General features: G+C 46.9%; 7 protein-coding genes across 7 annotated transcripts; 4 read left to right on the top strand and 3 right to left on the bottom strand.

The window, feature by feature from the left end:
• Positions 1 to 18: 18 nt before the first annotated feature.
• On the bottom strand, positions 19 to 858 carry FIESC28_01833 (uncharacterized protein; the record flags this gene model as incomplete). The annotated part of the gene is made up of 4 exons (XM_031155983.1): positions 19 to 182; positions 237 to 698; positions 749 to 777; positions 824 to 858. The coding sequence occupies 4 exons, from the start codon at positions 856 to 858 to the stop codon at positions 19 to 21; spliced, it is 690 nt and encodes a 229-aa protein (XP_031019987.1).
• Positions 859 to 1,658: 800 nt separating this feature from the next.
• Positions 1,659 to 3,350, top strand: FIESC28_01832 (uncharacterized protein; the record flags this gene model as incomplete). Its single annotated transcript, XM_031155982.1, has 4 exons — positions 1,659 to 1,891; positions 1,953 to 2,981; positions 3,028 to 3,134; positions 3,187 to 3,350. The coding sequence occupies 4 exons, from the start codon at positions 1,659 to 1,661 to the stop codon at positions 3,348 to 3,350; spliced, it is 1,533 nt and encodes a 510-aa protein (XP_031019986.1).
• Positions 3,351 to 3,539: 189 nt separating this feature from the next.
• Positions 3,540 to 5,274, bottom strand: FIESC28_01831 (uncharacterized protein; the record flags this gene model as incomplete). The annotated part of the gene is made up of 6 exons (XM_031155981.1): positions 3,540 to 4,059; positions 4,106 to 4,264; positions 4,311 to 4,494; positions 4,546 to 4,732; positions 4,780 to 4,846; positions 4,895 to 5,274. 6 exons carry the CDS (start codon positions 5,272 to 5,274, stop codon positions 3,540 to 3,542), a joined length of 1,497 nt encoding a protein of 498 aa, XP_031019985.1.
• Positions 5,275 to 6,749: 1,475 nt separating this feature from the next.
• Positions 6,750 to 7,086, top strand: FIESC28_01830 (uncharacterized protein; the record flags this gene model as incomplete). The annotated part of the gene is made up of 3 exons (XM_031155980.1): positions 6,750 to 6,793; positions 6,844 to 6,931; positions 6,985 to 7,086. The coding sequence occupies 3 exons, from the start codon at positions 6,750 to 6,752 to the stop codon at positions 7,084 to 7,086; spliced, it is 234 nt and encodes a 77-aa protein (XP_031019984.1).
• Positions 7,087 to 7,775: 689 nt separating this feature from the next.
• On the top strand, positions 7,776 to 8,959 carry FIESC28_01829 (uncharacterized protein; the record flags this gene model as incomplete). The annotated part of the gene is made up of 5 exons (XM_031155979.1): positions 7,776 to 8,245; positions 8,295 to 8,406; positions 8,454 to 8,544; positions 8,603 to 8,687; positions 8,734 to 8,959. The coding sequence occupies 5 exons, from the start codon at positions 7,776 to 7,778 to the stop codon at positions 8,957 to 8,959; spliced, it is 984 nt and encodes a 327-aa protein (XP_031019983.1).
• Positions 8,960 to 9,281: 322 nt separating this feature from the next.
• FIESC28_01828 (uncharacterized protein) lies at positions 9,282 to 9,818 on the bottom strand (the record flags this gene model as incomplete). Its single annotated transcript, XM_031155978.1, has 1 exon — positions 9,282 to 9,818. One exon carries the CDS (start codon positions 9,816 to 9,818, stop codon positions 9,282 to 9,284), a length of 537 nt encoding a protein of 178 aa, XP_031019982.1.
• A 270-nt stretch (positions 9,819 to 10,088) lies between these two features.
• Positions 10,089 to 14,445, top strand: FIESC28_01827 (uncharacterized protein; the record flags this gene model as incomplete). The annotated part of the gene is made up of 7 exons (XM_031155977.1): positions 10,089 to 11,417; positions 11,474 to 11,663; positions 12,137 to 12,364; positions 12,425 to 13,045; positions 13,091 to 13,637; positions 13,691 to 14,057; positions 14,110 to 14,445. The coding sequence occupies 7 exons, from the start codon at positions 10,089 to 10,091 to the stop codon at positions 14,443 to 14,445; spliced, it is 3,618 nt and encodes a 1,205-aa protein (XP_031019981.1).
• Between the last annotated feature and the right edge of the window lie 201 nt (positions 14,446 to 14,646).

Genomic DNA, 14,646 nt, shown 5'->3' with positions numbered 1-14,646 from the left:
CCCGTCGGTCGGTATCTACTATGAAGCTTTGAAAAACTGAGGATATAGCGACCGCAACTCCTCGAGGCTACGAATCTGATACTGCGATGCCGGCGTCGCGGGAAGAGGAAATCCCTCTTCTACATAATGAATAGCCGTCCATCCAGCCTGTTGCGCTCCAACAACATTCTTGTGCGAGTCGTCTGTCCAGTAAAATCAGCGGAACTTCCCGACATCAATCATGGAATTCAACTTACCGACAAAATAACAATTCGAAACGTCAGAAACCCCAGCCTCTTCCATAGCTTTCTCATACATCGCCTTCTGTGGCTTACAAACAAAGGGTATCTTCGTATAATCACAGTACGTCAACCCCTCAAACAGATCCTCCACGCCAAGCAACTTCACAACTCTTCGCCCATGATTAACATACGCGTTCGTCAAAAGCCATAGTCTGACCTTCGAAGTATCAACTTCCTCAAGGAACTTTCGCAGTTGAGGGTTGGGTTTGATGAGGTCGTCGAGGGGCAGCGCGTCATCGACTTTAGCGTTGTAGTCGAGCGCGTCGATTTGAAAATCACGCACGAGACCTTCAATTGCCTGGCCGTACTGTTGGTAGTAATCTTTGTGAAGATGTTCTGCTTCCTCGGGAGAAAGGCCTAGGTGGGTTTTGAAGTAGTCGTCGATGCGAGCTGACATGAGTTCTAGGACTTTGTAATCTGGCTGAAGTCAGTGACGCGGTGAGGAATCAAGGATTGGCGTGACTTACTGCGTGAATATAAGCAATTATCAATGTCACTAGAATTGTCAGCGGTGGTATTGAGGTGGAATATGGTACACTTACAAGAAGAAAACCGGCTTCTCTGAATGGCTACCCATTGTCGCAAACAACTTTCGTGTCAGTATGATGCGAACGGCAAACGTGTGGAGCCAATTGAAAATAATCATAACTTGTTGGCTGACAGGACAGGCAAAGATTGTCACAGAGCCTCACACCTCGACCACCATATTGACATAGAATAACACCCAGAACCAGTTTCAAAGTGTCCAGATAACTTGTTACCATATTGTCATGATGTCCGATTCACTACGTATTAATGACCTGATAATCTGTCAGAAATCCATGTCGCGATCGCGAGTTACCCTAGACGTGCTGCTTTGCAAGCATATAAATCGCATGACCTGCCGCTAGTATTAAACACAGCAAAACGGCAGGTCCAACTATCTTAAGTGTGCGTAGATTTTCGCTTGAAGAACAACTGAGCCGTCAAGTGATCGAACAGTCGATTGCCTATGGATGTCCAGCGTCATGCACCAGCATACTCAGACAGCTTTGACGCGAACATTTCCACTGCAGACACAAATGGTATAGCGCAGAACCAACCAGCTAGCAATCATTCCCGAAGCTATTCCCGATATCATTCTTATCAATCAAGTCGGCGACTTAACGCAGTGGCCAATTGCCCTGCTCTAATCAACTCCACCAGCACGTCACAGTTCACAAGACACCGCGGCATCTTAACCTCCCCTTATTCCCCACTCCTTATCTCCGACAAAAAAGTGAAATCGTCATTACAAATCCGTGGATCCGTCAAATTTATTTTTCTTACCTAGACTCTTTTTTCTTAAATACCTACGTCAGTCAGTCATGTTTTGAAACAGCATCACCATCATCAACAATGGCTGAGAAGGATACTCATCGTCGGTCTGAAGACCTGGAAAATAATGCGCCACCATTGAACAATGCGCCAAATGAAGATCAGAATTTAAGTGATCAGACCACCGAACATGGAACCCAAGAAACAATCACCGTCACATGGGACGGCGACAAAGATCCCCTTTGTCCAAGAAGCATGTCAACATTGCGAAAATGGTTCATCGTCTCAATTGCCTGTGTAGGAAGTCTATGCGTGTAAGTCAAGCCTCAATTATTTCTGTGTCACATTCGCCAAGAAACTAATTGACGATCTTAGAACATGCGCCAGTTCAATTTACACAGCAACGTACGAACAAATGAACGCCGAATTCAACTGCTCCCAAATCGTCGCCACTCTCGGTCTCTCAACCTTCGTCCTAGGAATTGCCCTTGGTCCAGTTCTGACAAGTCCATTGAGCGAGTACTACGGCCGTCGGCCTATTTATCTCGTGTCGTGGACCATGTTTATCATATGGACCATTCCTTCCGCCGTCGCGCAGAATATTCAGACTATGATCATCGCGCGCTTCTTCACTGGCTTTGCTGGGAGTAGTTTTCTCAGTGTCGCTGGTGGAACGGCGGGCGATGTTTTTGAGAAGGAGGATATTCAGAAACCTATGAGTTTGGTTTCTCTTGCGCCGTTCATTGGTCCAGCTCTTGGACCTTTGATTGGAGGGTTTATCAATTATAATACTAACTGGCGCTGGACATACTATGTTATGCTTATCTGGGCGGCTATTCTTATGGTTGCGATTGTCTTCTTTGCGCCTGAGACGTTTCATCCTATTCTTCTTCGGGAGAAAGCGAGGAAGCTTCGCAAAGAGACTGGCAACGACGCTTACCGCGCTCCTATGGAAGATGTGCACAAACCCATCCTCGAGACCCTCAAAATTTCTGTCTCTCGACCTTTTCAGCTCCTCTTCCTCGAACCGATGTGTCTCTGTCTCGACCTCTACTCTGCCATCCTCCTCGGCATTTTGTATCTTTTCTTTGGCGCTTTCCCACTCGTCTTCCGAACAAACCACGGCATGAACCTCTGGCAGGTCGGCATGACCTTTTTGGGTATCTTTGTTGGACTCATCGTCGCGACTGCTACGACACCGATTTGGGCGAAGCTTCGAGCGGGATGGTTGGCTGAGCAGAAGAAGAAGACGGGCAAGGCTGTTAGTGAGCCGGAGTATAGACTGCCTCCGTGTATCCTTGGTGCTTTTCTTATTCCTCTTGGTTTATTTTGGTTTGCTTGGACAACCTATTCAAGCGTGCATTGGATCGTGCCCATTACTGGTTCAGGAGTATTTGGATGCGGGTAAGTCACCTCTCTTATCTTTAAGTTCATTACTAACATCGTCTAGTATGCTCCTCGTTTTCACCGGTATTTTTACTTTCTTGGTCGACGCTTATCCTCAATACGCCGCCTCAGCAATGGCAGCCAACAGCTTTGCCCGCTGCTCCTTCGCCGGTAAGTTCCGTTCCACCTCCCCTACAAGTCCAGCATCTAACACCCTTTCTAGCGGCGTTCCCCCTCTTTGGTATTCAGATGTACAACACCCTTGGTTTCCAGTGGGCGTCTAGTCTGCTTGCGTTTTTGACGGTGGCTATGGCGCCGTTTCCTTGGCTTTTCTTCAAGTATGGCAAGAAGCTGAGAGCTAAGAGCAAGTTCGCTGCGATCACTTGATAGAAGGTGTAATGGAAAGTTTAATTGGTTAATGGGAAAGGGATAGAAAAAGGGCGTGTGGAATGGGACTTGCATTGGTTTAGCGGATATGCTTCAGAGATACCATAGACTATAGACACAGACATAGAGTTTAACATAGTATTCTACATATATGCTTCTGAACCAGAAAGCCTGGATTAACCCTCGGCTTTACAAACCCAACGAACCAGGTGGCGCAGGTCCAAAGTTAGTTGGAAGCAGCGGACATAACCCATGCTGCAGCAGTAAATCGACATCAATGGTATCTTCCGCCCAGAAAGAGTCGAACCCAAATTGATCAGGATATAGCATATCACCTGGCTGCTGCTCCATACCCAAACCATCACCACCATTGAAGAAACTGGATGGTTGTTGGCTGAACCCATTCAACGCCTCAGCCAAATTCTGCGATCCAGCCTCTCCAGAGGCATTATCCTCGTTGGCGCGAGCGATACGAGACGTCACATCAACGATTGAGCCAGCCGATACCGCGGATCCCTGCCCTGTCAACCGTCGGAAGAGATTGACAAAGAACTTCGTTATCCACAGCCCAATTGGCCATGACTTTGCCAGTTCACTTAGTGCGAGGATGCATTGCCGTGATTTGTTACCTGCTAGTTGACGGCGAATGGGATCTTTTCGACAAATGACGAGCGTATGGATCGAGAGCGCTCCGAAAACGGCCGGAATACTGACCATGTCAGGAAGTGAGGCTGTCGAAGGTGGGGATTGCTTACATGTGCATTTGAACATATCGCAATGTACCGACAGCGATGAGATCCTCGGTCATACGTGTGATGGTGTCGGCTGCTCTGCGTGCCATTATATCACCCTCAACTTGAGCAGGCGAAAGGTCATGAATTGCCTTCGGCCGAAAGAGAAGGATGAAGTAATTCCTGGAACATGTGAGAAAGATAGCATCGCCTGCTTTCCATGACTTACTGGTATGCCATGTGCAGTTGAGTGGCCCAGAACGCTGCCCCACGCGTCTCATCGAGTGGTGCTATTTGCATACACTTCGGTAGCTGAGACTCCCACTCTTCGAGTCTCCTTTTGAGATTCGCAACTTCATACCGCTCTGAGGCTATACGGCGTGGACTGAATTCCCCGATGACAATGTCCCCGACTAGTCATATCATTAGTCGTTGCGTATGTTCAAGTAGAGGGGAAAGCTTACGAATTTCGGCAGCCTTGCGCATCTCGAGAAAAAAGGCTGTTTGATGTTCGTTCTGAGGTGGTATGAGAGGATCATCTGTGACGTCGTCATAGTAGAGATCGGCCTCGGTGACAGGTTCGATGTCGCAGTCTTCGTCTCGAATTCTGCATGGTTTTCCCAGACATGCAGCAGTATGTCGGTCGCGAGTCTAAAAATGTCAGACACCTGGAGCGACAAAGCCAAGCACTTACTTACATATATAGACCACCATATCCGTTTCCGCAACGCCCTCTTCTCTGGACCGAGCCTAGAGGTAACTGTTCTATGATCAAGTCAGTGCCGATCATGAGCGAAGTGACTGACAACATACGATCGGTGCAATCCTAATGATTGGGCATAGGAAGTTGCACAACCCAGCCAAAACCATGCATCCTTCTGATCATCAGGCCCATTCCACCAGAATCCCAAAAGATGGAGCGAAGCAGCGAGTAGATCACGATCAGTCTCATGATCAACATCATACAACGTCTTTGCACGAAGATAGTGATGTTTTCGCGCCGCAACACGATCGCTGAATCCTGCATCCTTGATAAGATCTTCTTCGCAGAAGATATAAGTGACAACAAACATGGCGTGCAAGAGAAGTGTCGAGGCTTGTCCCGCTCTGTAGCTCTGTAGGAATACTCTTCTGTCGACTACAGGCCACGGCGGATGCACAGTGTCGAAGAATGTGTGAATGAGTCGATCCATTATGTCTTTTGATGGTAGTGTCAATGCGTCTTGTAAACGAAGCGGCTCGATTTGAGGGCGCGATGGTGCAACTGCACGGTCGACTATCGATGCTGGGATTGGATAGTGTACCTTGACTGGTTCGCTGACTCCACCTCTTGGAGTGCATATCAGTTCGACGATATAGGAGAGGCTACTTGAGTCGCCGAGGAAGAAAGATCGGTCTTTCACTTGGCTTAGATTGGGTTGAGTTTGTGGTTGACAGTCAGGTTGAACATTTGCTTCCGAGTTTTGTGGCGGTACGGAATACTGAGTAGCCCCGTTACTTCGAGGAGTCACAACTGCGATGCTTTCGACATTCAGCGTTTCGTCTTGTCCAGGAGCTGGACTTTGAGTCTGCTGCAAGCGTCTCGAAGAGCGCTGTTTCGACTGAACGTTACTTCGTCTTGCATATCTACAACGCTGTAAGTATTCTATCCAACCTGAATTCTCTCACTTTTACATACTTTCCACGCTTAGATTCAATTAATTCACATTCCGTACCTCGCGTGCGACAATGCCAACATGGCTGGCCCTCTCCGGCGTCGCATTTGACACGTCGGGCGTGACAGGCCTTACATGCCACCCGCGCTACACGCGTACGACCAGGTGTCACGCTAGACGTTCTTGAGTCGCTTGTGTTGGTAGAGTCGGTCATCGGTGTTGTTTCACGTTATGTCTATTTCTCAGCAATTCAGCAATTGGTGATGGTGAAGATAAGTCGGCGACTTCGGTGTCTTGACTTGGGATTGAATCACGGGAATAAGCATTTACGTAATGCTCCCTTCCGTCATCCCGAGCCCCTTCAGCTCTAGCGTTCTGGCTACTTTATCTTATCGTGCTCTATCTTATCTGGATCTGAGTGAAGCCTATTCCATTAACCCGCTATTGGATCAGATCAGTCTCCAAACCTCCCGAGGTGTGATGTTTACAGGTGCCAATTGTGACGCATGATCCCGTCATTATTGATCCGACAAGGAAAAAAAAAAGTACAGTACGTACAGATCAATAACGACATAAGAACTCTCCGACATCCCATTAATTAACTCACGTAAGACCTACCGTTGTCGCAGTGGAAATGTGAACCTTGTGTCAATGTCGATCACCGTAAGCTTAAACCAATGAGCCGTCCCTATGTCAGCCGTTGCTAGGAAACAAAGCAACCTCCACGCGTCATGATCGCGCTTTGCTTTAACAACTTCGTCACTCAGCCGTGAATTATGTATTGTTTGCTTCTTTATAGACGTCATGTCGAGTTAATGCGATGCTTGTTAGTCAGGCGTGATGAGTCGTATACGTCATGTAAACGTACTGTAACGCGTCAATTGAACCACTTTAACATAAAGCCAGCAGCTGGATGCTGGATATTTAAAGGTGAAGAGATCCGAGTAATCGCAAGAAATTAGAATAAGCTAGAAAAAAAATTACTATCAATCATAGACACTTCAACCATCAATATGACTGGCACCGATAACTCCAACCCCGGCAACTTTGCCAACCGGTATGTTTGGACAAATTTACCAACTTCGAGAATTTTACTAACAGTTTCAGACCCAAGGAGGAGGTCCAAGAGATTGCTTCCAAGGGCGGAAAGTCTAGCCACTCTGGTGGTTTCGCTAGTATGGATGCCGACAAGCAGGTTTGTCCACCATGTTCTACTGATTTTGATGAAAACAACTAACATATACCAAGCGAGAAATTGCTTCCGAGGGTGGAAAGGCCTCGTCTGGCTCTTTCGAACCCGGCAGTGAGAAGGCCAAGGAGGCTGGTCGCAAGGGTGGTCTCAGTTCTTAGATGTGTTACTATTATGAAAGATGATGCTTGGACGGACGGAAGTGCTCTGTATCGACAAGCCATAGCGATAAATTGAAATGATCGAATCAAGCCTATGAAAGTTACCTGATATTTCGTGACGACTCATTGACCGATGTGAAAATCAGATGTCCCACAGTATTGCCATTGTACAATAATAGCTGGGCTGATGATCGTCTACCGGCACTGATTTGTATATGTACTCTATCAACAAGTCTAACAATTGCGGTCTAAAGTGCTTGCATTAGTGCCGTTGGAAATATGCGTTGCACTGTGAATTTACCGGCATTGATCGTATTGCGAAACTGTGGGCAGATCCAACTGTCAGGCCACCTTGACCAACCCCTCATGAACAAATTATCATTTCGCAATATTGTCGTCAGCATCACAACATGCAACCAGCCTCATTTCTTTACATTACATAAAAAGCAAACATTGATCGTGCACATACGTAAATGGCGTCTGCGGACATTCTGCTCCGGTCCTCTTGTCACTTGGAGGTAGACAGGGAACAATTGCTCAGCATGACGAGACTTGTGTTACTTGAGAGCTAACAGCACGGAGGGCCGTGCCAACAATGGCTTATTGACTCTTATTACAACAAAGTTCTCCCCTCATTTAATGTTTCCTTGAAACCCTCTTCTTCAATTCATGTAAAAGATCAGCCCATCATGTCGCGAAACATCTGCATCACAGCCGTCGACGGCAACACGGGCTTCCTAATTGCGGAGCTGATCCTCAAGCACCGCGACTTTTCCCGCAAAGTCACCAACGTTGTCGGCCTCACCCTTCACCCGGAATCAGAAAAAACCCAGGAACTTAAATCCCTCGGCGCCAAAATCGTCCCTCACAAGCCTGGCCGTCTTCGTACCATGGCCAAGGCCCTCCAAGATACTGGCTGCGACACCATTTGTCTCGTTCCTCCTACTCATGAACATAAACTGGAGATCACCGAGGAGCTTATCCATGCAGCGAAGAGGGCGGACGTGCCGAACGTGCTGCTAATTAGTTCGGCGGGGTGTGATTACGCTGAGAGGGGAAAGCAACCCAGGTTGAGAGAGTTCATTGATTTGGAGGCGCTTGTTATGGAGGCCAAAGGGGACCCGAACGTTTCTACTGGACATTCGCCCTGTGTTATTCGGTAAGTCTTACAATAGCCACATAAGGGATAAGAAACTAATGATATCTAGGGCCGGCTTCTATGCCGAGAACCTTCTTCTGTACTCTAAACAGGCGAAAGAAGAAGGCGTTCTCCCACTTCCCATTGGAGAAAACCACAAATTCGCCCCAGTTGCACTTGGTGTAAGATTATCCGATACCAGATAAGGCATTCACTAACTATCAGACAGGACGTTGCCCAAGTTGCTGCTCATGTCTTGACTGGAAAGGGCAAGAATGGATTTGACGACCGCCACCGAGGTCAGATGATGGTGGTCACTGGTAAGTCAAATCTCCCAAGAACAATATCACGACGAGCAGGGCTGACGATAAGTGCCAGGCCCAATGCTCTGCGCAGGAGAGGAACTCGCTGCCGCTGCCAGCAAGGCCCTCGGAACCGAACTTCAATTTGAAAACATTTCTCAGTACGTTTCCCCACCACCAAAACAGCATCATACTAACCAATTCAAGTGCCGAAGCGAAACGAGCGCTCAAATCCCAATCTGAATTGGATCCATCAGAGCAGCAGTATCTTCTCGAGTACTACAGTCTTGTCAAAGAGGGCAAAACCAACTACATCTCAACCACAGCTTTTCACGATGTAACCGGCGAGCATCCCACAGAACCAGAGAATTTCTTCAAGATTTATGAGGGTGAGATGAGACCTAAAAAGAAGGCCAAACATGAACATAAGTGATATGGAGTATCAACTTGCTGATGATTTCATGGCAAGAGTCATTGCGGCAAGGTCTGTTGTGTGAATTCAACAAAATCTTGTAGATTAGGAGACTAAGCCAAGGTATCATGATCGTGTATGTAAAATTATGCTTTTTCATAAAACTCAACTGTAGAAACAGTGAGACTGGAGAGGACGTGTTTTGTTGCAGTCATAGATGCTGAGCTAAGTATTCAGTATGTAAAGAGTGAATAGTTGACTAGGCATGTCTTGCTTGAACTTTTGTAAGTTTGATCAGAGTGAGTGTCGTCAGTTCTAGAATGAACACCAATCAATGCTACGTTCAGTCCCAAAATCCCTTTCCACCATAAGTGTTACCAACATTAACCCGCGACTTTTCTCCACCATCAATTTCATCGACGTGGTTGGTCGTGTTGTCTCTGGGCCCTTGACCCTGAACAAACGAATCTTTCACAAAAGTATGTCCAATGTTGACGCTTCCATTCCCCGCGACTCGCCCAGCCGAGTTCTTCCCTGTGAGCTCTTGAAGCCTGTGCTCGGTCATATCTTTCAAGACGGGATCCAAGCCTTTGGTAACATCCTGGAGCATTTTCAACTCGTGCTCATCATTCAGCTCTTCAACCTCCATCCTGGCAAGGCGCTGTATAGCTTGGGGTGCAACGGGAAAGACCTTTTCGAGTTCGTTGATGGACGTGGCGATATCGTCGATCAATCTCCCCATATACTCTTTGTCGTACAGTGCCCAACTTGTTTTCTTCAGTAATCCTACTCGGTTCTGTCGATCCAAGGTAAGTGTTGCGAAGTGGTTGTGCAGTCTCTGTGAGACTGAGGTCAGATCTGCTTCCGTACAGATTTCCATGGTGGCCCTTCAAGAGTACAAGTTGGAGACCAATACACAACGAACAACTACCTTGGAGACAACCATCCTTATGACGCCAAAAGACACCTGGCAGCACTCCGTTCAACTGATCCTCGACAGGACAAAACCAGGATTCAACAGACCAACGGTGGCTTATTAAAGGACTCATATAGATGGATTCTTGAAAACCCTCAATTTCGGGCATGGCGCAATGAAGACCACGATAGTCGCGTCCTTTGGATCAAAGGAGACCCTGGAAAAGGCAAAACCATGCTACTGTGCGGCCTTATCGATGAGCTACAGCCAAATACAAAATTGAGTAACCCAGAGAACCACGTCTCTTTGTCGTTCTTTTTCTGTCAGGCCACAAACTCCGATTTGAATAATGCCGTGGCGGTACTTAGAGGGTTGATATACCTCCTGGTTAACCAGCAGCCTTGTCTTCTGTCCCACGTGGAAGATCAACCAGAATACAAGGTTACTCATTGGAACTCTAGAATCGCGACGGAAGATCTTTTTCGCAAAATTATGTCCGATGCAGCCCTCGAGAAAGCATATCTGGTTGTGGATGCGTTGGACGAGTGTCTTGATGATCTTTCCCATCTACTCACACTAATATCATCCACGCATTGGCGCGTTAAGTGGATTGTAAGTAGTCGCAACCGCTGCGAAATTGAGGAGTTTCTGGGCCGAACACCATCCAAGCTGCCACTTTCGTTAGAACTCAACGAGACGTCTGTTTCTCAAGCTGTCGACTATTACATCAACCACCATACCCGCCAACTGGAGATTCGAAAGAAGCTAGATAACGAAAAGGCACGAGAAATCCAGGGTTACCTATCCGATAATGCCGAAGGAACATTCTTATGGGTGGCCTTAGTATTACAACAGCTTGGGAACAGCAAAACCTGGGAGATTGAGTCGATGCTTCGAATGTTTCCCCCAGGGTTGAACAATCTTTATGAGAGAATGATCGGACAAATTCGCGACTCTTACGGCCAGAAGCTGTACATGAAACTTCTTGCCACTGTCTCAGCCGTCTTCCGCCCACTCACATTAACTGAGCTATGGACAATGGAGAAGTCAATCATGGAGGAGATGAGTGTGAAGAAAGATACGCTTCCCGACATTATAGCAGAATGTGGTTCATTCCTGACGACCAGAGAGAACAGAATCTTTTTCGTTCACCAGTCGGCCAAAGACTTCCTAGTAAGAGATTCAAGTACATTTCTCTTCGAGTCTGGCTTTGCAAAACACCATTACGTACTGTTCCAACAATCCATTGGTATCCTGCGCACGCTTGATAAGGATATGTACGGTCTGGTGTATCCTGGAGCAACGGTCGGAGACGCTCAAATGAATTGTCCCAAATCAAATCCTTTAAACGGCTTGGAGTACGCATGCGTCTTCTGGGCCGAACATTTACAGGAAGCCTACCAGCTGTTCACACAAATCAAAGACGGAGAGGGCCTCACTGGCTTTGAACCCGCCTATGATTTCATTGCCGAAACATTTCTCTTCTGGCTGGAAGCTCTGAGCATATGCGATGGCCTTCCGGCAGCAAGAAATGCCTTGCTTTTTCTCAAAGACCTACCAGTTGTGAGTCGCGTATCTTGGCAGGATTGAAGGGCTCCAAGCTAACCATTGTTCAACAGGAGGTCTACTCTGAACCACGTCATTTGGCTTTAATCGAAGACGCCCATAGATTCCTTATGGTTTTCTACGACTCAATAGAGATATACCCACTTCACACTTACGTCTGCAGTCTATACTTCAGCCCACGCCATAGCCTGATTTGGGAAAGATTTGTTAAAGACTACAGCGCGCACGAGTTTGTGTTGCTTGGTCTGTATCGAAGAAACCCAGATTGGTGGCCCCGTTGTAATAAGGATCCCCAAAAAAGAAGCAGACTGTTGGGATAGGTATTGTAAAGTGTATTTGATGTTTACTGAGGAAGTGTAGCTGTTATCTATATTAAGTCTCTGCTTTAAACTATCCCTAGGGACTTACTAATTTTACGTAGTTGTAGTTATAGGTTATTAAAAGTAAAAGGAAGAGGAAAAAAGCTAGATTAAAGTAAGGAAAAGGGTATTTATATTATACCTAAACCTTATATATAGGGTAAGGTAAAAAAAAGGTTATATGTAGATAAAGAAGTTATAATGCCCTTTAAAAAGTGTAAACATCTTCCAAAACCTTATCTAATCGAAACCCAAATTGGTTATAGAAATACCTACTTTTTTGAGGGTTTTCAAGGTCAGCTTTCAACATGCCAACAACCCTTGCACAAGCCAAGTTATTGATGCCTAAATGTAAAGCTTTTACTTTCCTTAAGGATATCCCTGTCTGTACAAAGAAAGTATTGAAGATTGTCTTGGTGGTTGATGTACTCCCTGTGTTCAGCGGGAAAACATTCCTCCGTAAACGCCAAACCCGAGTTCCGAAAACCGGCTTATCGGCTCCCAAATTTCTTGGATCTGCACTTCAAATCCGACAACCCGCCAATACCGAACAATGCGTTCCAGTTTATCTTGCGAACACTGCCGGTAAGTCGTTGAACTAATCAATTCGAGAAAAACACAATCTGAAATATAATTCAAGAAAAGCAAAGGTCAAGTGCGTTCACACTGGAACTGCACCTTGCTCAAGATGTGACCGACTCGGAACATCTGGCTGCGAACTCTCAAGGCCACAAGTCAGATCTGCTAAGAAAACCGCAAGGAGGATACAAAATGGATCAGCTGCTTCGACTCCAATGGGTGATGAGACTTCCGTGATTTCGCAGTCGTCAGTCTACCAAAGTCCTGTGACGCCCATCCCTTCAAGACAACCAGCCCCATACAATGAACTCGAGAGTATGGACGAACACCTGTCGAATCTGCCGATGGGCGTCATTCTGAAAGCTTTGAATATCTTTACTGCCAAGTTTCCCGAGTTGAGGATACTTCAGGCGTCGGCTTTTATGAAAGAGTATCAGACGGTTCGGACAAAGGAGGGTAAAGCACTGCTTGCTACCACTCTTGCTATCACGAGGAAGCAATGCTCTATCGTCACAGGGGATTGGTTGAGGGGTTTAAGAAGCAGTGAGGCTTATGCGAGTTATGCTTGGAGCACCCTGGCAGATGCTATTCTGCAACCGCCGAAGGTCCAAGTCGTACAGGCTTTGTTGATTCTGACGTTATACGAATGGGGTGTGCGCGAGTATCACAAAGCCTGGATGCACTGCGGTAAGTTACTGTCAAGCCATTATAGACATAATCTAATTATCTCAGGAATGGCAATTCGCATTATGCAATCCCTTCACAGCTCCCGCATAAGTCCCCACCCCCTCGACGTCTCCCAAAGTCACGACACAGACACCATGGCCATAGCCGTAGAATCTCGCACATACTGGGCTTGCTTCATAATGGACTGTACCATCAACTCAGGAACATACAATCCCCGCATGCTCCCCATGTCCGAAATGCAAAAGCTCAAGGTGCCCCGACCTCTCAACTACACCGATTTCTCTTTCGGCACTTCGCTGGGTGACACATCCGGTCTTGCAGAGGGCTTTGAGTCAATCGCGCTGGGGTTTGATATTTATGCTCAGGCTATGTCTTTTGTGTTTAATAATGGACGTTGTGCACCGGGGATGTGTGCGGCTGAGAATTGTCCTTGGGTGCCGGGGTCGCCCTGGGATCAGTGTAGGGCAAGATTGGAGGAGTGGAGGAAGGGACAGCATGAGAGGCTTTGGTACCCGGAGCAGAGTGTTGTTGTGCATATGACGTTGGGGCATGGTGAATCTTTCATTTACCTCAATATGCTTTACTATCTCAGGTAAGACTCCTGCTGACCCCGAAAAGGTGACGCTGACATTGACATTTACGCAGTGCAATCATGCTCCACCGGGAATATTTCCCATTTTTACCGAAAGCCGACATGACACCTCGAGGTCCCGTCGACCCTCCCCTCCTCGAAGCAGAAGCGCCGCCAGGTTGGTGGGATGAAAGTGCCAAGCAGCTCTTCAACGCAGCGGAACAGATCACATGCTTGCTTCAAGAAGCATCAGAGTGTGGTATCCCACTTATGACACCTTTCTCTGGATTCTGTGCTTTCACAGCATGTTTCCTGAATCTTTACGTATTTCGATTTCCTAGGATGAATCTCGGTCGAAGTACAAGAGCTGAACAGCTCATGAACTGGGGGCTCGAGTACTTGGAAGAGTTTCAAAATGCATGGGAACTCGCTGGAGGTTGGGTAAGTTCAGGTCACTTATTCGAGATAAGAGGTCAGGATCTAACAAGAGCAGATTAAAACCATCCAAAACTCATCACTCCTATACAAGCGAGCCACAGAAGACGAAGGTCGCTACCGCGGTCGCTCAAGAGCTGATTTCGAGGCTTTACACCAGTCTATTCACGAATATCGTATTGTCGATAGATCAGATCAGCATTTACAGCAGATCAGTCACGCTGATAGACAGCGAGAAGATGGAAGTGAAAGTTTGGTGGCTGCCCAGAACCAAGCTCTTGGTTTGGGAGCGACTGTTGCTGTGCCGGATCCGTTCCCTAATTGGTGGTCTATGTTGCAGGAGGTTGAGTTTACGGATGTCGGGAATTTATGGAATGGGATGCGTGAGATGTAGACTTTTTGGGGTATGGTCAAGATTTCAGTTCATACAGACGTTAAACGGCAACTCCAAAGTCATAGATATTAGACTCAAGCCGCATATCGACGCGTCAACTATAAATTATTATCGTATCTCAACTTCGCAGCGGAAAGAGACTACGTGACAATGATAACCTCTCGGGGGGAGTTAGAATTGCAGTGAAGATATCGCGGATTG

Source organism: Fusarium coffeatum (assembly GCF_003316985.1).
Source record: "Fusarium coffeatum strain FIESC_28 chromosome Unknown BRIP53273_contig_41, whole genome shotgun sequence".
Lineage (NCBI taxonomy): Eukaryota > Fungi > Ascomycota > Sordariomycetes > Hypocreales > Nectriaceae > Fusarium > Fusarium coffeatum.
Note: the sequence above shows the minus strand (reverse complement) of the source record. Positions and strands in the feature narration are given on the sequence as shown.